This window comes from Canis aureus, chromosome 22 (assembly GCF_053574225.1).
Source record: "Canis aureus isolate CA01 chromosome 22, VMU_Caureus_v.1.0, whole genome shotgun sequence".
NCBI lineage: Eukaryota > Metazoa > Chordata > Mammalia > Carnivora > Canidae > Canis > Canis aureus.
The window spans coordinates 23,154,511-23,172,347 of record NC_135632.1 but is presented as its reverse complement, the minus strand read 5'-3'; the positions used below and the strand labels follow the sequence as shown (position 1 = coordinate 23,172,347).

General features: G+C 38.3%; 1 protein-coding gene across 7 annotated transcripts in view; it reads left to right on the top strand.

The window, feature by feature from the left end:
* Positions 1 to 12,633, top strand: part of DNAJC13 (DnaJ heat shock protein family (Hsp40) member C13) — a 117,015-nt gene extending 104,382 nt beyond the window's left edge. For 6 of the 7 annotated variants that reach the window (XM_077865164.1, XM_077865165.1, XM_077865167.1 and 3 more), the window contains 5 exons: positions 978 to 1,157; positions 1,450 to 1,590; positions 3,595 to 3,738; positions 5,935 to 6,034; positions 11,770 to 12,633. In XM_077865164.1, the coding sequence (XP_077721290.1) occupies positions 978 to 1,157; positions 1,450 to 1,590; positions 3,595 to 3,738; positions 5,935 to 6,034; positions 11,770 to 11,867 (663 nt within the window). In that variant the 3' untranslated portion in view covers positions 11,868 to 12,633. Of the gene's footprint in view, positions 1 to 977; positions 1,158 to 1,449; positions 1,591 to 3,594; positions 3,739 to 5,934; positions 6,035 to 10,784; positions 10,894 to 11,769 lie in introns of all 7 variants that reach the window. The other variant, XR_013361259.1, reaches the window with a different exon arrangement.
* Positions 12,634 to 17,837: the final 5,204 nt, after the last annotated feature.

Below are 17,837 nucleotides of genomic sequence, written 5' to 3'. Positions count from 1 at the left end.
TAGATTAAAAATAATTGAGAGATATGACTATTGTTTTATTAAGCTGGCCATGGAACAAAGTGATAGCCCAGGCTGTGTTATTAAATGGTCGTGGACCCCAGTACCAGCTCCACTGGTTGCAGCTCTGCCTCATTTATAGAAGGATCATAGCACCTATCCCTAAGATTGGGGTTTTAATATATAGAGAATAGTTAGCATAATGTCTGGCACATGTCAAGTACTTAGAAATTACTAGTTACTATCATTAGTTTAGCACAACTTAAAAAAAAATGAATGGTTTACCAAATATTTGCATATGTCACTTTCCATAGTCCTGTTTTCTCTTTACTAGGACTTTTACTACACATATAGTTTCCTTTTAAAAAAAAAAAAAAATGAAATCCTCAAAAAGCAGAAACTTTGGGAAAGAAACAGTATTTTCCTCTTATCACCTTTCTTTGCGGGCTTATTCCAATTTCCATGTTTGCTTAAGATGCTGTGGTTATATATGTCTGGATATAGTGGTATAAGTTACAGGTCTTTTGTGATCCACAACAGAAGGTGCATTATGGCAGACAGATCTGTTAAGTAGAATTTTTAATAGAACTGGGAAACACATTTCATGAATTCTGCATTCTCCCAAACTATTGATGTTCCCTGATACTAATATTTCTATAACATTGAATAAAACTTTGTAGTAATATCTTTTGGAAAAAAAAAAATATATCTTTTGGGAGATGATCTCTTAAACTTGCAACAGCGATATGACCTGGCCCAGTGATAAGCTGCTTAGATTAGAATATGACATTCTTAAAGTCCTTTGAATTCATTTTTTCAAGATGGGAAGTTTGTTGTTTTCTTAGGATTTGTGACTCAGTTTTCAAAAATCAACTCTTAGAATTTACAGATCTCTAGGTTAGAATGTCAGATAATTTACACAGATATTTAGGACTGATGGTCAGTATCTTATAGTTTGTTTGTTTGTTTACACCCTCCAGGGAGAAACTCTGGAAACTTTGACAATGGCCACAGTATGTCTCTTTAATGCACAGCCTCAGCTGGCTGACCAAGTTCCACCATTGGGCCACCTCCCCAAAGTGATCCAGGCAATGAATCATAGAAACAATGCCATTCCTAAGAGTGCCATCCGCGTTATCCATGCCCTGTCTGAAAATGAGGTACTGATAAATCCATTTAGTAGCTTATAATTCTGGAATTTATTAATGCTCTCTCTCTCTGATTAATGCACATTACAGTATAAATCCTCTTCCTACCATGTGCCTTTCTGCCTGTGAACCAACAGGATTGTGACAACTCTTACAATAGTTCAAATGATATAATTAATAGACTGATTTTGAGTTTACTGTTAAGCTTGAGCCAAATGTAGATTTTTCATGTATTATTATATTTACTGTGCTATATGAACTACTGCTGTTCTACAGGTAAACTTCTTTTTTTTTGGACACTTAGCTGTGTGTTCGAGCCATGGCATCCTTAGATACCATTGGCCCATTGATGAATGGAATGAAAAAGCGACCAGATACTGTTGGTCTAGCCTGTGAAGCAATTAATCGAATGTTTCAGAAGGAGCAGAGTGAATTAGTGGCACAAGTAAGTGACTTTCTAGATTCAGTACTATTGGGCAGCCTAGGTGGCCCAGCAGTTTAGCGCCGCCTTCAGCCGAGAATATGATCCTGGAGACCCAGTATCAAGTCCCACTTCAGGCTCCCTGCATGGAGCCTGCCTCTCCCTCTGCCTGTGTCTCTCCCATTCTCTCTCTCTGTTTCTCATAAATAAAATCTTGTAAAAAAAAAAAAAAAAAAAAATTAGACTCAGTACTATTTTAGGAAAACAAACCTATCAGGCAAATAGATTTTCATTATTTATCTCATTATTTAACACTGATTTGGTTTCTCTGACTTAGGTTTGGTATGGAGATAACTTGTGGGTTTGTGCATGCATGATTTTATATTTTATACATACACGTATACAGGCACATACATATATATACACACACATATGTAATATATTCATATACACACACTGAAAAAGGTTGGCCAGCTGTCAAAAATCTTACCAACTTCAGGGTACCTCAGTGGCTCTGTCAGTTAAATGTCCCAACTCATGATTTTGGCTCATGTCATGATCTCAGGATGGTGAACTGAGCCCCATGTCAGGCTCTGTGCTGGGTGTGGAGCCTGCTTGAAGTTTCTCTTCCTCTCTCTCTCTCTCTCTCCCCCCTCTCACTCTCCCCACCGCCCATCCCCCATCTGCCTTTTGCCCTTCCACTTGCTCCTGTGCTTTCCCTTAAAAAAAAAAAAAAAAGTTCAAAAAAAAAAAAACACTTCAGAGTACTTTTATGATGTTTAAATTTTGGTTTTCTGCTAAGCATTTATTCTTGGCTTGCTTTGTAAAATTTGCTTCATCCTCTTTGGAAAGACTCACTCTGTTTATTGATGCCTTCATTTCTTAAGTTATGTTTAGGAAACATACCAAGATTTATATGGTCTTTTTCAAAGAGACTACCCACCCACCTAATGTAATAGGACTTGGTGGATACCAGTGTAGGGTAGACAGACACCAAAGGAACAAAAACCATTGCAAAAGTGATCTTTCTAAAATATAGCTCTTAAATATAACTGGGTCACTGGTCATCCTCACAACCCTTCATTGTCATCTGGCAGTAATGGGAAACCAAAGTGACAGCTGACAGCCTCAGTATAAGGTCCTGCATCTTTATATCTGGTCTTCCAGTTCTCCCAGCCCCATCTCCTATCCCTGTCCACCCTTGCCCTTCATTTAGGCGGGTTAGAAGTACTGGGTACCTCTCAAATAGGTAACTGGATGCTCTGAAGTTCAAACTTGTAATTGACTCAGAGAGGGTTGTTGTATTGGAAAAAACTTGAGCTAGTACTACCACTTGATGGCTCTGTGATGCCAGGTATAACACATAAATTTACAACATTCGGATTCCTTACCTGTGAAATAGTTCTGATTCCTCACAAGGTTGTTAGGAGAATGGTACTATAAAGGGAGGTATGTACACTCAGTAAATGTTAGTTACTTCCACCTCCCCTTTGAGCTTTAGAGTGGGTAGTGAAAATTGTGTGATACTTGACTATTATCTAGCTTTTATTAGGCTGATATGAAATGTATGGGAATGCAAAGGTTGATGTTTTAAGAAAATGGAAAAAAATATTAAAATACGTCAAATTTTGTGCCCATTAGTACAGTGTCATTAGAGGAAACAACCCAGTAGAGTGGCTGAAAGGTCATGTTCTGCACTTTGTGGGTCTAGATATAGATTCCATCACTGCCTCTGACTGTCAGATTTTTACCGTTTGTGCATTGATTCTTCGAAAAGTAATAATAGTGCCTCTGTCATTACATGTGAAGATTAAATAATTAGTCTATAGCATTTAGAACAGTTGAGGGCATGGAATAAAATCTCATTAACTAATAGTGTCATTATCATTAGATCTATAAAAGAAATCTTTATTTGCATTAAAATGAAAGAAAGGAGGTTGTCTTTTTCCAGGTATGGTTCTGCGGGTGAAAGTGTTTCTTCAGTGAATTTTTTTCAGCATTTTATATATGTTTAAAACTCTCTTCTAGGCCCTCAAAGTAGATTTGGTCCCATACCTCTTAAAATTACTCGAAGGCATTGGCCTTGAAAATCTTGACAGCCCAGCAGCCACTAAAGCTCAGATTGTTAAAGCTCTCAAGGCCATGACTCGAAGCCTGCAGCATGGAGAACAGGTGAGTCTGCACAGGAATGACTTCAACTTACTGGTTACAGGAGGGTATTATCTGAGCCAAGGGTCTTGGCTATGGATGATCTGTGTACCTCACCTTAGATGCTCAGGTAGTCACTTAGGGAGATTCTTTTTTTTGAATACTGATAGCATGTTGTACATTTCAGGATGAAAAATGCTGAAATTCTTCATTATAGAAGAATATTAGCGTTTAATGCCAGTGAAAGGCTAATGGTTAGTTCTAGGATTTATTGCTGGGTAGTGATAGCCACATTCATTAACAGTCCATAATGCCATTTCTGAAAAAGCTTTATCCTTTTTGCTGACACAATGTATGTCAGCTGCATGCTTACGCTGACTTCCAGCTGGCCCAGTAATTTAATTCTCCTCTTTGGTTTTATTCTTATTATTGTTTCTGATGGGTTCCTCATTCACTTTTATCATCCAGCATTATCTACTAATGTTCTCTTGCTCTGTTGTTTTTTTTTTAATTAAGGTGAAATTTATACAACATAAGATTAATGATTATTTTTTAGATTAATGTTTTTAAAGTGAACAATTAATTTGTGTTTAGCATATTAACAGTGTTGTGCCACTACTTCTTACCTAGTCCGAAACATTTTTATCACCCCAAAAGGAACCTCTATACCCATTAAGCAGTTCCTCGTCATTTCTTCCCCCACCCCCTCATTTCTCCCCCCCACCCTCAGCCTCTGGCCATCATGACTTTGTATTCTATGAATTCACCTATTTTGGTTATTTCATGTAAAATGGAACCATACAATATATGACCTTTTCTGTCTGGCTTCTGTCACTTAGCTTTCTTTCTTTCTTTCTTTTCTTTCTTTTCTTTCTTTTCTTTCTTTTCTTTCTTTCTTTCCTTTCTTTCCTTTCTTTCCTTTCTTTCCTTTCTTTTCTTTCCATGTTTTCAAGGTTCGTGTTACAGCATCTATCAATGCTTCATTCCTTTTTATGCTGAAATATTCCTTATGTGTATGGCACAATTTGTTTATCCATTCATCTAGCGATAAACATTTGAATTGTTACTGCCTACTAATGTTCTTTCATAGGTTTAAATTGTCTTTTAGTGAGAGAGACAACATATCTTGCTGCAGTCATCAGCTGTACGTTTAGAAGTATTTGGGGTTTTTTTCTGTGGGTGTTCTGAACTTGCCAAGCAGAGGTACTCCTTAGTATCATGTGCAGGCAGTTGTCTTACCCTTGACCTGCCTGAGGATTTCTGTTGATGAAATTAGCCAAATAACACTGACACCCATCTTCCAATCTCAAGGGGGAAGAAACAAGTGTAATAGTTTTCAAAATAGCAGCTCCTCCACCACCTCCTTCTTGTGGTGCTTCCAAGGCTGGGACAGGGAGTCTCTTAGACTCACATAGCCCTGTGTGTATCTCTATTCTGTTTCCTGCCACTGAATTATCTGGCACCGTCTGTCTCCCCCACTAGACTAGACATAAGCACATCAGAGACAGACATGTCCATCATCTTTGTGTCCATCATACCTCCACATATGAGGTACCCAGTAAATACTTGATCTGAGTGTTGATATGCAACTTGGAGTTAGGATTTCCTAAACATTTTCTCTGTACCACACAGAAATATGTCCTTCATCTTAGTCCATTATACTCTACACACGTATTTTATACTTATGTATGTACATCACAGATCAGCATTTAGCCATTTTGCATGTGATACTCTGGTACTTTCTGGTATTTTCTCAAACATACTGATCACAACCTTCTAAATCGATTTCATAAACTTTTAACAGGTCACAACTGATAATTTGAAAGACTTGAAGTCTTAGCTTGAGTTTGTAGCATCTTCTCCCCAGGGCCCTTACTCGGGAATACTTCATGAACTCATGCTACATTCTCAGCCAGTTGTTAATATCACAAGAAAATCTTGCCCAGATTACAAACAAGCCAGTAAATTATAGCTTCTAACCCTAAAGGGAAGATTGACTTATCAGGGACTTCTTTGGGTCTGGTTTAATGAGATGTGCCTCTCCCAGTGCCTGATATAGAGTATTTGATGACTACTAGGTCTTGCTCCATCTTTGAGTCTTTTCTCAGCTGACCTTTTTCATTTTATCTTGGAAGTTTGCTTTTTCTCTTTAGTTCTGTCTTCTACCACCCAAACCTTTTTAATTCATTTATGCTCAAAGACTTTGCTTTACTTCCCTAGGTGAATGAAATCTTGTCTCGTTCTTCAGTCTGGAGTGCCTTCAAAGATCAGAAACATGATTTGTTTATTTCTGAGTCACAAACAGCAGGATACCTCACAGGTAAGCCACACTTAATTGGTTACTCTAAGGTATAGGGCAAAAGCCACTTTGAACCTTCCTTGTTTTCTGACTAAACTGAATGTAGCATTTAAAGTTTCTTCCTAGGCTACTAGCCACCTGTTGTGGAGGTGCTATGGCATGCAGTGTATCTCTGGGGTTTGCCCTGGACAGATGTCAACTGCTCTTGTGTTGAATGTGTATTGACTAAAATGTGCACTTTGCTCAGTTTTGACCCAATTAATTAATGGTGTCATAGGTTACACTTGGAGCATGACTGTATTAAAATGTTTCTCTTAAATGTGTAAAAAAAAAAAAATAGAGACGTATCTACTCGGAAGTATCAGTATCAGAAACATGATAGCATCATTCCATTTCTATCAGAATAACAGATTGAAACTCCAGATATGTACCTTTATATGTGAACTGGTTTTCTTCTAAGTTTCCAGTGATTAATCTGTTGTTTTACAAAATATTTTCAGTTTGGCCTCTCATGGGAATATGAGAGTATTCCATATTCCCACTCCAAAAATGTGGATACCATAAAGGAAAGGATATTTTACTACTCAAGGATCAAAGGATGATACATTTTTGAAGCTCAGGACATTTGTCCATTTGACACACTAATTGCATAATAATTTTGGATTTTTTTTTCCATATTAGCTTGTGTTTAAAAACAAAGTCATTATCCTTTTATTGCTATATCTGAAGATGAAATATAGTCTCTGGTATAAAAGTTTTCAGTTTGAAAATAACCTTAAGAATAATAGGCAATTTTGCCATCTGTTTGTAGTGTATATATTTTAAAAAGTAAGCTCTGCATCCTCCTCTAACTAGAGATGGTGTGAGTAAATTGAGAGGAAAAAAAAATAGTAACCAGTGGTTTGCATGCCAGGGTAATTGTTTCAATAATCCTGATTGGTAGCATAGAAGTTTATAAATCATGAAGACTAAATCTTGAGTATTCAGAAATGGCAACTTTAGAAAAGATTTTTCTTGGTTTTCATTTTAGTCTCAGTTGTGATACTACTGCTGCTTTCTTCACTATGACCACTTAAATATGAATCCTAATGTTTATAAACACACAGTGCTTTGACTGCTAGTCCTGGGTGTATGTGAAGAGCAGTGTCCTAGGTCTCCCTTCTAACTTCTCTATCCCCTGTCCTGTGATTTCTATGGAGAGAAATACCTAGAAAGTGGTCTTTGCTTATCTCCTATCTCTCTTGCAAATGTGAAGTAAAGTTATAGCCTCTAAGAGTGTATTCTATAACAGGCACACTAAAAACTCTCTTTAGACTCTTTTTCCAAAAGTTTATGTAATAATATTACCTTTTTTGTGGTATTACTATCATTACTTTGTATCTAAGGATGTTGGACTGGAAAATCTGTCTGAATTTTTTCCAGCTGGAAAAAAAAAAAAAAAACATACTTATTTAGAGTTTGGCCCTGAAGAATAATAGGATATAGATTATAAACTTCCCTATGGGGAGACCTCTTCAAATTTACTGTGCTCTCTATTGTGCTTAGCATTCATTGACTTGATTTAGAGTCAAGACTTGAGCTGGTCCTTGACTTACTAACAGGATAATGGACCAAAAGGTTTGTGGTTAGAATACAGAAGAAACGGATTTATCTTCAGGAGCCTAGATTTCCTTGCTTTTGATCCTCACTCCATCCAAATTTGCTATACCTATAAAGGAAAGCACAGGGATTGAAAAGTTTCCTGTCTGTGCCTTTCCTTCTACTTGGATCCTTGGGATGGCTTTTGAGTAAGGTGTGAGGAGCAGTTATGATGAATTGTAGGGGAAGAAGAAAAACTGGGGTTACAAATTTCTTCACATCCTCCTCTGGTCCCACTTAAGGGGCAGCAGGTTTTGTACAAAGCCAGTCAAGGGGGCAGTGGTATAAATCCCGACTTGGAAATGGATTGGTGTTACTGTGTGCATTCCGAAGGCCCTCCTGAAGCCTGCAGACATGTCTACACGGGACAGTCTGTACTAGCCTTGAGTTGTGTTGGGTCTGGAATTGTCCAGTTCTTAGTACATCATCAGTCTGAGATGTTCCTTTGTTGAGATGTTGATTCAGAAAACTTTTACCGTTGGTTCTAGTCTTTTTTGAAAGAACTGTTTAAAGAGACCACTACCAGTTGAATTGTTGTCTACTCAATATTTAGATTGCCAAATGTTTCCTTCCTGTGTTTGAGCTTTTCTGTTGATGCTTTGTATTGTTTGTCATGTGTTTGATAGAAGGGGCAAGTTCTTCTAATGGTAAAATTGTGTGTGTGACTCTGTGGAATGTATACAGTGGTATGTTGAGTTGGAACTTTAATTGATTAGAATTTACCCCACCAGACCCTCAATCTTGAGAGGATTCTCATCGTGCCCAACCCCTCTCTAATCAGTATGCAAATGAAGTAAGGTGCTGCAAGAACACATTTCACTAACTCTTTTTTCTAAAATACATATGGATGGGTTTGGCAAGTAAGTGGATTTTGTGTAGGAGATGGGAAAAGAGGAAAGTTAATTATGATTTCAAAGGATAAGAATTAAAAAAAAAGTAAGATAAGAATAATCAAAAATACATTTATGATTTTCTGGCTGTCAAGCAGATACCATTCAATCATATGCTGGGGATTAGGGTTATAAATAAAATGTCCTAGGCAGGATTACTCATTGTTGATAAATTGAGATAAGACTGCCTGGTTCCATAGGCTCTCTAGCCTGGCATACTTGTTTTCTTTTATGATAAACACTTAATCTAAAAGTGCTTCAGTGGTTTTACCCCATGATGCAGAAAAGCTGTGGTTGCTCATTGAACCAGGCCCTCAGTTACTTAGCTACTTACTAGGTTCTAGAAGAACTGGGTACTGACAAGCTTAAGGCCCTGTAAAAATAATTTTAGCAGTGAAAATCCTCAAATTACCTCACTTAGAAAACTAGGGTAGAGAAAGAAGGAACAACAGGGAAAGGAAGAGAAGGAGACCAAAGTAAACATGCTTTTAGGAGTTGGAAACAAAGATGAAGTACTTTGTATACATACACACAAACATATACACACATATATTTATATTATATTTAATTGGAATTGGAGATGAAGAACTTTATATACACACACACCTGTATATATTTATATTATATTTAATTAGAGGCATGTGGAATAGTTAAGTTGGCTTCCTAAGGTCATTAAAGGAAAAGTGGGTGCAAATCTTGGGTCTCTTCCTCAGACCAGTCTGTCTGTCTTTATAGACTTGGGTTGATTTTATTTTTTATTTTTCATTTTTTTTAATTTTTTTTACTTTGTGTTTTTCTTCTTACACCTGTCCCAAGACTACACAATGTGAGCAATGTTAGGATGTTTCCCTAAGGTTGACAGTTTATTGTGGGTCACTGACTGCTAAGGCAGAGCTTCCTTCTTTTTGTTTTCCCTGCTGAGAATCCCATGTTCATTTTTACCAAAATCCATGCTCTTTCCACTACTCCCATCATTGCAGCCAGTTCCATTTTGTGGGATTCCTTGTTAATTTTCCATCTTCTCTCGTTCTTAAGTCTGGCAGCCTTGCACAGTGTTGCCACATGCCCTGTTTCTGGCAGCCCCTCCTCTCCTCCTGCCTTTCTCTAGAGAACACAACTGCCCTGGCCCATCCTGATGACTAGACTGTACCTTCTGGCCCCTAGAAAGCAGACAGTGTCTAAAGGAGAAGTCAGAGGTGTGAGGGAAAGAGCATTTCAGACTTTAGTTACATAAATTGGTTTGTCTTTCTTAAAGCCAATGATGGGGCTAGACTTTGGTCTCTTGTGGATAATCCTTCTGGGCCCATCATCTCACAATTTAATTTTAGCCAAGAGGTTCCCAAACATTCTCAGTTCACAGTGCCTTTAATACTTGCATGATTTTTTCATCTACCCTTGGGCCAAAAGAAATAACCTAACAGTTAGTGTACTAAGTCCAACCAACTTGAAAGTGGTTCTGTGGTGTCCAATAGATGTTGCTGTGTTTCTCCCCAATTTAAAATATCTAGCAGCACCCCTGTGAGTTTGTCCCAGGGTCCCCCAGCACACAGTTTAAGAACAGTAGCCTTATTTTCTGTGTAGCATTCATGATTTGGTTTCATCATCTATTCATTTGATGTGAATCAAGTTGAGTCCACAATTGGAAGTGCTTGGGAACTTTACTGATCCCCAGAATGTTTGAGGATTTATTCTTAAGGCTTATATCTTTGATGAGACCTACTTAATAGTTCTGTGGTAATCTTGCTGCTGCCTAAAGTTCAGAGAATGGTAGGTTGGTGGGAAGTGATGTTAACAGTGGTGCTGTGGCTCTGAACTGCCTTGTTAGAGGGGGTAGGTGGACCCAGTGGCCTTCTCCTCAGCTGTGTGTAAGGCCTGGCACCCTGACTGGCAGAAGGCAGGAGCTGATAGATGCAGGCCTTATAGTACCTTAAAAAAGGGAAGATCCCTTTTCCATGTTTTTCAAATTCAGGGTTCTGAGGGCCCAGGCACTCTGGCATGTTACAACTCTTGCAGTTTGAATTGTCTCTGGCTGTATAATTACATACTAGATGCAGTGTTTGCTCAGTGATGCAAGCCATTTCACATCCTCGGTAAAAGTGCTTGTAAGGTGAACAAGATGAATCTGAATTGTGCCCCTTTTTTCCTGCATTAGTCCCTGTTACACCTTAGCCTTCATCAAACTGCTCTGCTGTTTGCACTTCTTATAACTTCCCTTGCTGCTTATATTTCTTTTTTCCCCTCAGGTGTCTCTCCTTCCCTTCTAACTGGCAGCAGCCCCCTTCACCTCAGGAGCGGGCTTTAGATCCGCTCTGCCAGGCAGCTTGCTAACTTCTGTGTAGCTCTCTGAAGCAGGTAGAGAACCATTTTGCTAAATGCATGCCGCTTCCACTGCCTTTCTAGTTCTAACCCTTTGATGTTCCTTAGCTGTTTGCTTATTTCCTACATTTTCAGCTAAAAATATCACTCAGTTTGTGGTATTATGCTACAGTGTCTCTCGCAAGTACTCTGTACAGTTTGTGCAGTGTTTCTGGGATGTAACTGTCTCTGCAACGTTTAAGATAAACTGGAGGGCTAAAGACATTATATGTAATGCTTATAGGACACATCTTGATAAATGCTGGCATAGGTAGCATTTCCATGCAATAGAGACTGTTAGAATCAAGGAAGACATAGAAAATATTGATACTGTTTCCCACAGCATTCTTGTTTTGACCTATGATAGATGTCCAGAGCCTTCCTTTTTTAGAGACGTTGGTGTAGCAGCCCTTGTTCATTTGGTGTTACTTGTTACAATAGCATTTCTTTGCACCAAATGATAGTTGATTACCTTGAATGTTGATAAAGTGTTTTTCTTGGGCCTTCATCAAGTATGACTTTGGGTGGGCTGAATATAGTTTCTTTCCTCTATTTGTTCCCCTTCTTTCCTGCCCACCTCCCCCTGCCCCATTTGTCATAGCTGTCCTTTAGTTCCCAGGACTTGTGAAACATTAAATTCCCAGAATTGAGGTGGGACAGTTTCCCATGTTTCCACACCAGTATTACTGTCGGCATCAATTTTGAAATGCTTTTTAACTCTGTCCTATAGTAAAGACATACCTTGAAGATGGCACTGTGTGGCTGTTTGTTAAGATATGATAAGGTACTTGACTAGGTTGTGACATTTTTATGAAGGTCAGTGTTTTCACATGACTCTGCTCTCTAGAAGATGTGTTTTCCTTTCTCCTGCAGGACCTGGAGTTGCCGGCTACCTTACTGCAGGGACGTCCTCATCAGTCATGTCTAGCTTGCCGCCTCCCGTGGACCACGAGGCGGGTGACCTTGGCTAGCAGACTTGACACATTTGTAAGAGACAGTAGATGCTGAAAGGCCAGTGCCCAGTCCACATTCCTCCAACTGATACGTTGAAGCAAACTCTTAACTGCCTTTCTCCTGGTTTCATGACAGTGTTATTCCTTTTTCTATAAAAATATTTTTATTTAGGAAACAAGTCAGTGATTCTAATTGTATCACGTTGTGAGAAAGCACTCTGTGGATCAACCTGAGTGGGTACACAAGAGTTTTTTTCTTGATGTATGTAAGCACATTCTGTTCCTTTATATCTGTTTACAAGACTGTGAATCAAAAAGACAAAACTCTCTTCCTAGTTTTTATAATGTTTTTTTGAATTAGTGTGACTGTGGAGTTGAACTGCAATCTACAGAAATTGGACTAGGTCACTTATCCCTGGAAAAGGGTGTTATCCTCTCCTGCATCAAGTCCACATGGCTGTCCTCCTCCACCGTCAAACACTATTAGGTTTTGTCCTTGCGCCTATTCACTGGTATCCTCTCCTCAATCATTAACCTTCTGAGAGCTCACAGTACACGTCGGTATGTATAACTGGCTTTACCAAATTGAATGAAAAAGGAGCTTGTGCAAAAAAATTTAAAAACGGATGTCAAGATGTTATGTAAGAGATTAGTGTAATTGTGAAATGTTCTATACATTATCAAATATATAAAGCTTTCTATATTGAATGTACATTATACAGATCATTCATATGTGTACATAAAATTTTAAAAATAAAGGGAATTGACTGCTTTGTTAATGAGATATATTTGTTCTAATTTAATTTTTCCCATGGAAGACATATGTTTCTAAGACAGATTTAGTAGGAGCAATAAACAGACTTTCCTCACATTCACCGCCCCTCATACAGACAGCTACATTGACACATCTGATCATTCCTGATGACCTTTGTTAATATTTCAGCCTCATCTAAATTTCCAGAAACATAGCATTTTATTTATATGCCATTAATTAATTCAGGAATAGGCCAGCCTATTAATACTCTAATGTATGAGACACATTAATTCCAATATTTTTAAGAGGAGAGAAATTTAGAGTGTGAGCTTACTTCAAATAACACAGATCTCACCATATAGGTATTCTAGTATGATCACGAACTGCAAGAAAATATAAACATATAAAGAATATGAACACTTCTTGGGACGCCTGGGTGGCTCAGCAGTTGGGCGTCTGCCTTTGGCTTAGGGCATGATCCCAGATTCACAGGATTGAGTCCCTCATTGGGCTCCTTGCATGGAGCCTGCTTCTCCTCCCTCTGCCTGTGTCTCTGCCTCTGTCTGTGTTTCTCATGAATAAATAAATAAAATCTTTAAAAAAAAGAAAAAAAGAATATGAACACTTAAAGAATGAGGAAATACCGGGCAGCCCGGGTGGCTTAGTGGTTTAGCGCCACCTTCAGCCCAGGGCCTGATCCTGGAGACCCAGGATCAAGTCCCACGTCGGACTTCCTCCCACGTCGGACTTCCTGCATGGAACCTGCTTCTCCCTCTGCCTGTGTCTCTGTTTCTCTCTCTCTCTCTCTCTCTCTCTCTCTCTGTCTCTCATGAATAAATAAAATCTTAAAAAAAAGAATGAAGAAATACCCAAATCTCCATTCCATGTTGCCTTCAAAAGCAAAAACCATGTTTATTCCACAGTTGATGTGTAAGCAGAGATAGAATGGAGACATTCCTACAATAAATTACTAACTCAGACTTTTGCATCATCTTTCAAAGATTATGGAGTAATATACCCAGGTAAGTATTTTAATATATAACTATAATTTAGTTTCCAGACAATACTTGTCATAAAAATATGTTCACTAAAAGAGATTATAAGAGCTAATTTAGGAGTAGGTGTTTTAGGAGAGTGCAAATATATTTCCTTTAAATACTGTAAGAACACAAATACTATTTTATGATATTTAAAAGGCTATTTAATCTATGATCATTGTTAGTTGAATACAAGTAATAGCTTATCTTTATTGAACATTTCCTGAATGCCAAACATCATATAGACTTATACATACATAGTGTCATTTAATCCTCAGAGCAAACCTATGGGCTTTATACTAATATAATTTTCATCTTCCAGGTGAAGAAAATGGGCTCAGAGAGGCAAAGCAACTTGGCAAAAGTCACACAGTAAGTAACAGAGTAAGAAATCCAAACTACCTAGACCTAACACCAAAGTCTGTGTTCTGAGCCATGATCCTAACATGGCAGCAATCTCTGGCAGATGTATGTACCTAGGAAAACTGAGGGGTGTTGGTTTTTTTTTTTTTTTTTTTAAGATTTTATATTGTAAACCAAAACAGATACAGAAAATCTCACTTAACAAATTAGTATATTGAGTCACTGTATAAGGCAGATCACCCTTGAAACTACCATCTAGGTCAAGAACTTTGTCCACCTCTCCAGGAGCCCCTTCAGGTGCTCCCATCAAAATCACAGCCTCTCCCTCCAAAAGTGACCACCTTTCTGATACTTCTTGTGTTTCTTTGTAGTTTTTATCACTCACATGTATATCCCTAAACGCTAGAGTTTGGTCTTACACTTTCTCTTTTTTAAATATATGTTTTGAGTCTTTAATCTTGTGGCACCCCTTCCATCCCCTTTTCCCCCCATAACTTTGTTGAAGACCCCAAGGCCATTTTTTGGTTTTCCCAGAGTTTTGAAGTTACTGATCACACACTCCTGGTGCAATTCGACTTAATCTTCTGTCCTTTGCATCCAGAAGCTCAATCAGATTCAGGTTCCATCCCTTTGGCATGAGTAGAGGGGTGTTGGGTTCTTGGTTTGGAAGCACATTATGTCTGTTGGTCATGTGATGTTAACAATAATGGAAGTTCAGTGTAACTAGGTCATTCGTATGTTGGGAGTTATAAAATACTATTCTGAAGCCGTTTCGCTTAGTAACTGGAATACTTTTATAAGATATACTTCCTGCAAACCACACCCCCCCCAGGAAAAAAAAATGTTAAACAAGTAGGACTACATTAAACTAGTTTCTGCACAACAACAAAGGAAGTCATCAATAATAGGAAAAGACAGCCTACTGAATGGCAGAAAATCTGATAAAGGGTTAATATCCAAAATATGTGAAGAATTCAATAGCAAAAAGTCTGATTAAAAAAATGGGCAGAGAAAAAAAACGGGCAGAGGATCTATATAGACTTTTTTTCTTTCTTTTTTTTTTTTAAGATTTTTATTTATTTAATTATGAGAGAGAGAGACAGGCACAGGCACTGGCAGAGGGAGAAAAGCAGGCTCCACGCAGGGAGCCAGGATCACGCCCCAGCCTGAAGGTGGCGCTAAACTGCTGAGCCACCCAGGCTGCCCTATATAGACATTTTCAAAGAAGATATAGGTGGCCAACTGCACATGAAAAAGTGTTCAACATCACTAATTATCAGAGAACTGCAAATCAAAACCACAATGAGATACCACCTCACGAACCTATTAAAATAGCTTGTATCAATAAGGCAAGAAATAACATTGGAGAGAATGTGGAGAAAAGGGAACCCTTGTGCACCATTGATGGGAATACAAACTGGTGCAGCCACTGCAGAAAACAGTATGGAGGTTCCTCAAAAGGCTGAAAATAGAACTACCTTTCTATTCTGGATATCTATCTGAAGAAACAAAAACACTAATTATGATACATGCACCCCTTATGTTCTTTGCAGTGTTTTTTATGATAGTCAAGATATGAAAACAGCCTACATGTCCATCAGTGGATGAATGGATAAAGAAGATGTGGAATATATATAATGGAATATTACTCAGCCATAAAAATGAATGAGATCTTGCCATTTGTGACAACATGGATAGACCTTGAGAGTATTACACTAAGTTAAAATAAGACAAATACCATAAGGTTTCACTTATATGTGGAATCTCAAAAACAAGTGGACTAACACAAAATTCAGAAATACAGGAGTGCCTGGGTGGCTCGGTGGGTTAAGCATCTGCTTTCAGCTCAGGTCATTATCTCAGGATCCTGGGATTGAGCCCCATGCTGGGTTCCCTGCTCAGTAGGGAGCCTGTTTCTCCCTCCTCCCTGGCTTGTGCTTTCTCACTATCTGTCTCTCTCAAATAAATGAATAAAATCTTTTTTAAAAATCATAAATAAGGAGAATGGATTGGTAGTTATCAGGGGGAAGGAGTTTGGGTAGAGGCAAAATGGATGAAGGATGTCAATTGTATAGTGATGAGTGGTAACTGGTAATCTCTTCATAGTTTCTACAACACTGAATTATTATGTTAAATAACTGAAACTAATATAATGTAATATACCAATTTTACCTCAATAAAAGAAAAAAAAAAAAACCTTTGTCTGCTATTTGTTACCCAGTGGCACATTTTATATGGGAAAGGCAGGATGAAGGCTTAATTCATTTCCTTGTCAACTTTTATCCTCTCCTAAAAGACCAGTTTGCTTTCTTACTAGGCCATTATTACAGTAATTTTTAGTAATACAGATTTGAACATATTTGCTGTGTTTCAGTCCTTTGTAGTTATAGGCATACATTTTTCTGTTGCACTTTGCTTTATTGTGCTGCACAGATACTGCAGTTTGGGTTTTTTTCTTTTTACAAATTGAATGTTTTGCAACCCTGTGTCAAACAACTCTTGACACCATTTTTCCAAAAGCGTTTGCTCACTTTGTGTCTCTATGTCACATTACGGTAATTATTGCAATATTTTAGACTTTTTCATTATTATATTTCTTTTTATCTATGATCACTGGTCTTTGGTGTTACTGTTGTAATTATTTGGGGGAGCCACAAACCATAACTTTGTGAGACAGAACTTAATGTATGTATCCTGCTCCACTGACTGGCTCTTCCCCAGTCTCCTCAGGCCTCCCTGTTTCCTAAGACACAACAATACTGAACTTAGGCCAATTAAGAACCCATAACGACCACTAAGTGTTCAAGTGTAAGGAAGAGTTGCATGCCTCTGACTTTCAATTAAAAGCTAGAAATGATTAAGCTTACTGAAGAAAGCATGACAAAAATCTGAGCCAGGTGGAAAGTTAGGCCTCTTGCACCACACAGCCAACTCGTGAGTGCAAAGGAAAGCTCTTGAAGAAAATTAGCACTGCCCCAGTAATAAGCACTAACTGATAAGCCTTATCACTGATACAGGGAAAGTGTATCAGTGATACACTGATACGTGGTCTCAACAGAAGATCAAACCAGCTACAATATTCCCTTTAGCCAAAGCCTAGTCTGGAACAAGACCCTAGCTCTTCAATTCTATGAGGACTGAGAGGGGTGAGGAAGCTACAGAGGAAGAGTTTGAAGCTAGCAGAGGGGTGTTCATGAGGTTCAAGGGAAGAAGCCGTCTCCATAACATCAAAGTACAAAGTGAAGCAGCAAGTGCTGATGGAGAAGCTGCAGCAAGTTATCTAGAGTACCTGGCTGAGGTAATGAACAAAGGTGGCTACATTAAACAACACATTTTCAATGTAGATTAAACACTCTTCTCTGGGTAAGAGATGCCATCTAGGAGTTTCATAGCTAGAGAGAAGGAGTCCATGCCTAGCTTCCAATCTTCAAAAGACAGAATGGTAGGAGCTAATGCAGCTGGTGACTTTAAGTTGAAGCCAATGCTCATTTGCCATGTGAAAGATCCTTAAGAACTATGTTAGATCTGTGTTTAAGCTCTATAAATGGAATAAGAAAGCCTGGATAATAGCACATCTGTTTGTAGCTTGTTTACTGAGTATTTTAAGCCCACTGTTGAGACCTGCTCAGAAAAAAAATATTTCAAAATATTACTGCTCATTGACCATGCACCTGGTCATCAAAGAGCTCTGATAGAGATAGACAACAAGATTACTGTTTTCATGCCTGCTAACACAACATCCATTTTGCAGTCATGGGTCATGAAGTAATTTTGACTTCTAAGTTTCATTTAAGAAATACATTTTGTGGGATCCCTGGGTGGCGCAGTGGTTTG